At 37.5% G+C, this 9,159-nt stretch overlaps 1 protein-coding gene across 2 annotated transcripts in view; it reads right to left on the bottom strand.

Moving 5' to 3' along the window:
* The window catches only part of FANCA (FA complementation group A), a 37,155-nt gene that overhangs the window by 1,259 nt on the left and 26,737 nt on the right, over positions 1-9,159 (bottom strand). The window contains exons 29-42 of one of the 2 annotated variants that reach the window (XM_072422607.1): positions 8,853-8,926; positions 8,651-8,779; positions 7,797-7,869; positions 7,229-7,383; positions 6,725-6,830; positions 6,570-6,629; positions 5,449-5,553; positions 4,298-4,410; positions 4,033-4,177; positions 2,505-2,561; positions 2,295-2,403; positions 1,540-1,606; positions 549-675; positions 364-465 (exon numbers count right to left, since the gene is read on the bottom strand). In XM_072422607.1, the coding sequence (XP_072278708.1) occupies positions 364-465; positions 549-675; positions 1,540-1,606; positions 2,295-2,403; positions 2,505-2,561; positions 4,033-4,177; positions 4,298-4,410; positions 5,449-5,553; positions 6,570-6,629; positions 6,725-6,830; positions 7,229-7,383; positions 7,797-7,869; positions 8,651-8,779; positions 8,853-8,926 (1,422 nt within the window). Of the gene's footprint in view, positions 1-363; positions 466-548; positions 676-1,539; positions 1,607-2,294; positions 2,404-2,504; positions 2,562-2,637; positions 2,841-4,032; positions 4,178-4,297; positions 4,411-5,448; positions 5,554-6,569; positions 6,630-6,724; positions 6,831-7,228; positions 7,384-7,796; positions 7,870-8,650; positions 8,780-8,852; positions 8,927-9,159 lie in introns of those variants that run through there. The other variant, XM_072422608.1, reaches the window with a different exon arrangement.

Raw genomic sequence — 9,159 nt, 5'->3', positions numbered from 1 at the left:
ACATAATAGGGCAGCACACCAAAATGGACAAAAAAGAGGGCAGCAATGTAATGACAATACACACTGCAGAGCGCTGCATACATAGGAACATCAGACATTGCTCTGTATGCAGTGATGTCCTTGTGTATCACACGTTATGTGAAGCAATGAACACATTGTGGAAACAAGGCCTTATTACAAAACTGTTTCTATGCTCAAAACATGCAGAAGTGTTGAAAACAGATGGGCATGCCTTGAGACCAGATTTAAAGTCCATCTGGCTCCAAAGGAATTTTTTACTTTTAGTTGAAGGCTCCTTTTATCAGAGGTATTACACAAAACATTCAAATAAAACAGAACTACATAACACAAGGACTGGCAAACCTGGGGCAGATGGCTTCTAAACACAGCACTGGGGTGTGAACACTTTGGAATACAGCTTAGAAGAAATTGGCGCCCCCTGCTGAAGACAGTCTGTGGATCTGTCTAAAAAGAGCATATAGAATTTAGGTCAACATTTTAGCCAGAAGTCTTGAATTCTAGATTATTGTCCAGTCTGTAACGCATACCTGCAGTGGATCGAGAAGAGGGTTACCATCCAGAAAAAGCTGGAAAAGCTGTGTATACATCTCTAAAGAAACGGGCAGAAAGTTCTGTTGATTGACCACACTTTCCACTGGGAGACACACAGCTAAACTGCAGAAACAAAACAGGTCACTGTAACCTAAAAAGTAGGAATTCGTTATTACAGTACTTTTTTTTGGTTATAAATTGATGAAGTCTTTCACTACTCTTAACAAGTCCTTTCCTCTGACCTTTCAGGAAGGTCTGGGTATTCCCCTACAGAGCTCTGCTTTAAATCTAGCATTTTTTTACACAGTATGTCCTATTTCTAGTACTGGAGCAGAGAAGGATCACACTTCATATAGGTACCTTGGTAATACCGCAAGGCTTTTTATTACAGAAGTAGGTTTCAAATATACAGGTAGTCCCAGGTTGTTCCATTGTCGTCCCCCGGCGTCCTGCTGGTCCCTGCAGGTCCTCGGGACACATCTCCTTTTTTCAATCTTCTCCCGGCATGTGCAGAGACGATCTCCAGGGTTTCCTGGTGACTCCAGTGCGGGCGGGAGGAGCAGTGGGAAATTCAAATAGTTTTGTATTGGTTTCAATACAAAATTGCTGTATTGAGTCCAATACAAATAAATCTTTATATAATATATACTTTATATATATATATATATAATATTATACATGCTACTGTACAGTTTTATAAAATGTTTAACAATATTTTATTTTATTTTTTACCAGATTTTAGTGTTTTTTTTTATTTAAAGTTTATTAATAAATTTATTAAATATTGGACATATTTCGGTGAGTTATGCCTAAGAATTATAGGCCTACACTTTTAGTTTGTGTTGCTGTACCTTCAAGGCATATATATATATTTAGCACCTACTCTTCGGGGCTTTCCTGGTCAGTAGTGAAGCAAGGATGACAGCTTTTGTGCTTGTAACTTGATTACCATGTCAGCAATAGCAGCTCCCAACCTGCTAATCATACCTGAAGTACGACAGGGGGATCAGCTTCAGGAACTCCTCAGAGGCTGACTGATGGAGGTGACTCTTATCTGAAAGAATCAGTTTTGGAAAACAAAAACACCTTCTGAATAAAAAGGCAAAGTAAAAGCAAGGCAAAAATCATCTTCTATTGTAAGTCAGGATGTAAGCATAATGTAGATAAATTAATATCTTAAAATCAAAATATTAATAAATATTTGATAAAGATTAATTTTGCCAAATGATGAAATTATCAAAACACATATGTAATAATGTCAAAACACCTATATAGCTTTTCCTTTTTTGGATAGTCCTGCTTACCTCATAAGTATGCTAAAAAATGTTCAATAAAACATTTTCAATATATTTCCTTTATTAGACCCAGGGATGGCCTTGTTGGGTCTTTGTGCTTTACTATGCAATGAGGAGACAGAAAGGTGCTGTATACAGCTTTCTAAAAACAATGCAGCACCCGGCCTTGGAACTCCTCTTAGAAGCCCTAAACCCAATTCCAGGCTACACTTCAAAAGGAGAGATGTTTAAAGCAGCCCTTTAAACACAGTCCTATCTCCCTTACCACTGGCAGGAAAGAGCCTCATTAAGAGTAATTTTGGCATCCCAGAGAACCACACCAGCAGCTGTAGATGGCACATTTTTATTCTTTAGGTCTGTGCAGAATTATTCTAATTCTCCTACTCCTGACAGTTGGACCTATTTATTAAAACACAGATGTACAATGATCATAAAGTCGTTACTTACATTTTTCCGACTTTAGTTGGAAAGTTGAAAGCCAGCTCCCTCCTCTCTCCTCCAGACACTGCACAGTTTGTATACAGTACTCTAGTGACAACTTGTGCTCAACTCCACCCTATTCAGCAATAAAACATTGGTGTTTTATCAGTCTTGCAACCTTTTACTGAGTTTTAAAACAAAATTTTTATTTTAATGACCGTAAAGTAAAGTATTTACCTTCAGTGTTGGATGGATAAGATCCATGATGGAAAAAAAGAGTAAGCAATCCAACAGCTGTAATACAAAGGGGTAAATTGAAAAAAAATCCTGCAAATTCCTAAAAAGTATTTCCTGTTCCCTATGAAGTTCTGGAGGGTTTTTGTCTCCTGTTCACTTTTACACCCCCAGTAAGCATGCTCCACCCACCTATCCCCGATTCTTTTTTGCAGAAAGGCAACTCCTGTTTTCTGTCATTAGTGGGCTCCAGCTTATACTCAGGTTCACAATGGCTCATGTACAAAGTTCTCTACCCGACAATTTTACAAATAAAATAAAATAATGCCTTGGCTCCATCTATAATACATAAGGAATTCTGCTTAGACATTCATATTCATACTTTTGTTAGACATGATATGCATAGCTAGATTTGCACACCTTGCATTAGTTAAAAATGTATATAAAAAGGGAGAAAAAAAGAACAAGAAGGGTCTCTTTGGCATTTAAATAATTAAGTTAATTGTAACATATTTGTGTTTCAGGTTGGACATCATGTAGGGTGACCACTAACTAAACAAAATATACCTGAGCTATAATAGGTGAGAAGCAGGAATTCAAATTTGGAAAAATATATTATTGATAATTTCAAGCATAGTAAAATCAAATGTAAAACACCACAGTCATCTCTGTCCCAACGCATTTCCCAAAAAAAGCTTCATCAGGGGAAGGTAGAGATTTGTATTTATGTCTTCTACTTAGCAGTATTAGGATTGAAGATTAGTTGTAGATAGGAGTATTAAAGGTATGAAAAGAGATCAGGTGTATTATGATAGAGATCCCGGATAATTCCCACTAAACACAGGGTAACGGTAAAGTTCCCTTATGATTTCTCAGAGGTTTCAAAATATTCAGATGCTTGATGCAAGGTTAGGAGAATCCTAAGAACATTATCAGTAATACCTGCATTGGGAGAGTGCAGGCTATCAGGGGTTAATTGTTCAAAGGAGGGCTGCTATGCTATGCCTTCCCTTAAAAAGCATGGGTATGGCGTTGGTGAGTGTGAACTGAGCTTAGGGGAATCCTGAGAACCTTAGCAGTTGTACTTGCATTGGTGGAACGCAAGCTATCAGGGGTTAATTGTTCAAAGGAATAAGTTTGTGAGGTGCCTGCACACGGTGGCAACAGGTTTTCTTTAAAGTGTAAATCTATGTTTTGTAAAATCCTCTCACCCGTTATAGAACTGAAGCTGGTAATTGTACTGGATGAAGACATGCAGCAAAAGCTGCTTGTTTTGTTTTTACCCTTTATGGCTGATTTTCTGCATTAAATACTTTCTTTGTTAGGGTCTCCTGAAACATTTGTAAGAAATCTTAACTCCATTCTCAATCACTCATAATACTGATCACCAACCACAGTGTAAGGAGAGGAGTGACTTATGATTTACAGCACTCTTTCCTCAAGTAAGAACAAAGGGACAAAGTCACTGAGGAGGGTTAGATTATGTGCAAGGTGAAATCCACATTTCGGCTTCTTTAAAAGAAATCCACACCTGCAAAGCCTTTGTGCTGAAACTTCTAAGTAAATCTGGAAGTCTTTCCTGTTGCACTTTGTTCCTGCGGATGGTGAAATGCAGAAAGGCAGCAGAGAGCCAGATGGTGTCGGTGGGACAGAGAGCTGATCCTTGAGAGAGCAACCTGGAAACCAATTAAAGGGCAGACTCAGTAAAAGTATATAGATGTGATTTGCTTCATCATTGCAAGGCCTTCATTTGTTACAAATAAGTTAGGAATAAAATGTAAGCTGTACTTTCTAACCTGTCCACATCTGCTTGCATTTTCCTAAGTGTTTCAATCTCTTTTGGCAATTCATCTTCATACAGACAATTCCACTGACACGTGATGGCTGCGTTCAGCTGTGGCCACCAAAGCTTTGTAATAGAGAAAAAAATGTTACAATCTTTTTGTATCACTATACCTCATACTGACAATACAAATTAATGCTGGATAAAGTATGGAAGCAAACAAGCCACTTGAATGAGAGACAATTGCTAAAAGGCATTTTACTTTAGAGAAGCTTACTTGGAATCAAAATTTACAAAAAAAAATCTTTGTTAAGTATATCCAAACCAAAAACTTTTGCCATCTGTGTTCCTTTGGAGAGATATGTCAATAATTCCTGTGCTGTAGACAAAATAGAAGTGAGGGAAATCCACTGTAAGTTGTCAACAGAAGGAGTTTTTTCACTGGAAGATTTCCCCTGTTTAACGATCACTCAACATTTTGGAGTTTCCATTAGTTTTCTGCCCAGTGATTTTCAAGACAAATAGAGCAAGTAAATCTCTCTAACGGGTACACAGCAAAAGAAGCCCATAGAAAAAAAAACAATGCACCTGAATAAAACCTCATTGTGTCACAAAAAGAACAGTTCAGATTTCCCTTTCTCAAGGTGCACAATTCAAGAAAAAAGCAGCCAATCAGTTCTTATTTAATGGGGAATCTGTCATTATGGAACTTTAGTAGCTGTCCTCTCTTCCTTACAGAACATAGTCATTTTAGCCACTCCATTGAGGCACTAGGTGTGATCATAATACCCAGTACTTTCAGATATGAGGGAGCATGTAACCTACCTAATGTAACAGAATAGGGAAGGAAGAATACTAGCCTCTGCTTATGCTTAAACTGTAGTGATTCACTTACACAGGGCTGTCCTTCTTTATGCTCTACAGAGGGGAACAGCATTAAAGAAGACTTTGCTCTAAATGTTCAAAGCACGGGTTTACTTTATAAGTGCTGTCACCCTTAATATTGCATGGATCACTCACTGAACAAGTACGTACATTAGGTTTCCCATTACTGACTATATACTTTTAAAATTAGTAAAGCTGTAAACAGTGCAGCTACTATATTTCTGTTTTGTCAGATTCCCTTTAACTGTGGTAATCATAACAAGAATGAAAGCAGCATACTGCAGCAGATGTCATCATGATGGGGCAGCATGTATAGGCAGTGGCGAGAACAGCATTCACAGCCTCTCCAGGATCTTCACACTGAGCACTGGTGCTTAACAATCCCTGCAGGAAAAGAAAGACAGTATGTCAATATGACTGTTTATGCTAGATCACCTGTCTATAACGTGTTGAGAAAAAACTAGGTATGTGGCTTGGAAGGAACCACAGAGTGTCATAAGGTTCTGACAGAAGAAACCACTTTCTACGTGAAGCTAAACCTTTTTACTGCACAAAATTATAACGTGGGATATGAGCATAGCAAGGTTTGGTTTTATCAGATTCTCATTTTGCTTTGTGATTGAGTGCAATTACTAGTTATTTTTACATTTTAACTAATATAATGCAGTGGTCAGATATGGTGATATCTGGTTTGCTATTTATCAAATCTCAGCAGTTAGGGTTCCTAGAATTTACAAAAAGGCAATGAAGTATTGACTTGGTGTACCTGAAGTGGCTAGTCCAGGATCACAGTTCTTAAAAGGCAGACATTGCTTAAACTCTCCAGGACTTTATTTTACTTACGGTGAAGTGATTGATTTTAAATTTTGCAATCTTTTTAAATGTCTTGTCAAACACAAAGGCATCCCTTTTTGAGAGGTTTTTCAATCTTGGCATGATCTTTAGCAGAGTGACATGACTAAAAAGCTGCGTATTATGTTGGGGTTATATAAATTCTGTATAATATTAATAAAGAGAACACCGGACCCTAGATGTCTAGACAAGTTCAACCAGCATATTCCTTCTAATCATTGATACCTAACCTGGAACAACTGATTTTAATTGCACAGGTTTAAAGTGATGATAAATGTAGTTGTGCAAATACTGTTCCATGTGAAAAACTGGCTACATCAATATTTTAGTTATGAGAATGAATACACTGAATCGGTTTTATGTGCCGTTTGTTCAGATGTATTACATTCCTGTGAAGCACTGTCAGATAAAGATTTAATGTTTGTCTTTTTTAAATAAATAGAACAACTCAATGGGGTGTACTTTCTTCTTTAAATGACTAGCTTTTTTTGTCTGTGCATACCTTTAAAGATAATAAAATATAATGTAGAAATATAAAACAAAATTACCCTGAAAAAGTGAGCAGTGATATCATATGGTAGGGCATAGCCTAGTTGACTAATATTTTTCTGCAAGAGAAAAAAAAAAAAAAAGTTTTTTTTTTTAATCCAGGGTTGACCCAGTGATGACAATTTAGCAAATGAGCACAGAACTAGAAACTTACCAAATGCTTGCAGACAAATTGAAAGAAATCATCAGACTTCAGTGTAGTGAAGCCTCGGTCACAGTATGGTCTGACCAACAGAGAAGAGGGCAGTCCCAGTAGAATCCTGTACAGATTTATCAATGTGGGTCATTTGTAAAGCTGACAAAAGGGTGATAAGTATAACCTGATCATAGGTCTGATGATTTATACAGTAAGAGTAGTAAAACCTGTCCTGTACCACGGTGCTGCAGAGAAAGACTTCTGCTATGTGTGTGGAATTGGACCTGTATAGATCTAACATTCCTCCTGTCAAGACAGAGCTAAAGCAAAAATGAGCTTTGAGGGATACAGAGATTTAATTATGACTCGGCAAGGGCCATTACAACTCTGCAGAGAGACCACTGCATCCACAGAGAGAAACAGTTCTTCTCTGCAGCATGTTGACGAAGAACAGATTTTTCTATTCAGGTTTTCACAACTGGCCAAAGTGTATTGTGGACAATATTGAAAGAAAGCCAATACCTGCAGCACATAGCAAGTTCACATTGTCTTCTAAGTTGGGCCTCTGTTTCCATGCTGTCTGATAACTTTGCTAATCTCTGATGGAACTCATCAAGGAGGAAATGAACTTGGATGCTTTTGCTTGAGTGACTCAGCAAGAAATCACACACCAACTCCTAAACAAAAACATACAGGTACTTAAGTATTAAAGCATCTAAAGAACCTGTCAATGCTATACAAGAAATCAACCATTTTTTTCCTTTCATTGTTTTTTAAAATTTGAGGAGTATTCAGTTGCTTAATGCAACATATAGGGCTTTATTTATAAAACAGAGAATCAGACATTGCCTCAAACATTCCCTCATGGGAATTTTCTAGGTCCATGTGTTTCGATGGTAGTAAATGATTCCATGAGGGTGAACGTTTGAGGGAATGTTAGGCTGCCTGTTTTATAAATAGAGCAGATAGACTTCATGTTCAAAACATTCAATAAAAAAAAAAATCATAGTTTAGCTGCGGGTAAAAAAAATATCTCTCCATCGCAGAATACCAAGTGATTACTAATAAGCAGTGGTTGGTTTGGACCTACCTGTAATCGGCTAAGGATACAATTGAGGCCAGTGCAGCCATTAGATGGACGTCTTCCTGGGCCAGAATCAGAACTGCAATACAAAGTGAAATATAGAATTGTCCAATAGACTACTAAATTTGTGCAGAGAGCTTTAGACAACTTAATTTAGCTTCAAATAGCAGGAAAAAAAACAAATTATTTTATATTTCAATCCTGTAATGAGAAGTAGGAAAAGAAACTTAGGTGGAAGTCACCAATGTGGTAACGATCATTCACAGTGCACAAATCAGGTAGGATGCAGGGCAGTGCCACAAAGTCTGCAGAAACAGAAGCACTGAATGAATGTTAAAACACTGTCTCTCACTTTATACTTTACAAAGTAATAGCACAGAAGGGGTGAAGGTATCACAAGAATATAATAATTTAAAAATCTTTTTAAAGTTAAACAGCATATGATGAGCTGGATATTTATCTTTTTGACTGGTGACAGCCATTTGAGTGAACCTGAGCTTTGGCCATGCAAAGCAAACAGGCTGACAATTATAGAAGCTGGGATAAACAATTAGTATTTCTGCATATGTGAAACGAAGCGCACTATCAGTCCCATTTACAGGACAGCATTAGTGATAGCTGCCATTAGTGGCAATTTCCTGCTCAAGCCCAGGGAAAACACAGATGGTGGGGCCAGGTGCTTTAAGCCGAGACTAGATTTTGAAGCTTGCACAGGGTTTTTTTTTCTTGGTCCCATGGGTGAATGAAGCAGCAAGAGAACAAAACGAAACTACAAGCTTGAGTAGTAGCAATCAGTAAACTAAACCTATTGCTTTGACTTGCAAATAGACAGATTCATTCATGGACAGATTCAAACTCACCTAGTGATAAAATCTAAGATGGCATTAACTATTGTTGAACAGGCCTTTTCCAAATTGTTCCCACATCCACCAGTAGTAGAGGATTCTGGGAGAAAACACTGGTTCACTGCCCATCGCTGGTAGTCTTGTCTGCAGGGAAAATAGACATTGTCAGTATAATGAAAAACTGTAAAATCATTTATATTCATGCAGGCAGGCTCACCTCTCCATATCAGATAGAGGATCTATATCAGGATTTAGAGATAACTCCCACAGCAGCCAATCCCTGAATGAAAGCTACAACAGGATATAATGACATAAAACACACCAGTTAACCAAAGACATTTTTATCATAGCAAAAGGATTGCAAACAGGAAATCCCTAAACTAGAAGCATGCACTGCTGAGCTATTCTAGTTCTTAGACAGGACATAGATCAGTGTTTTCAAAGCATGAGTAACTGGTGCATAAGTAATAAATCTAAATTATATGCTTAGATCAGCTTACTCTGTAATTTTATTAAAAAATCAA

The sequence above is a fragment of the Pyxicephalus adspersus genome, chromosome 9, assembly GCF_032062135.1.
Source record: "Pyxicephalus adspersus chromosome 9, UCB_Pads_2.0, whole genome shotgun sequence".
Classification (NCBI taxonomy): Eukaryota; Metazoa; Chordata; class Amphibia; order Anura; family Pyxicephalidae; genus Pyxicephalus; species Pyxicephalus adspersus.
The sequence above is the reverse complement of the archived record's forward strand: the minus strand, read 5'-3'. Positions and strand labels throughout refer to the sequence as shown.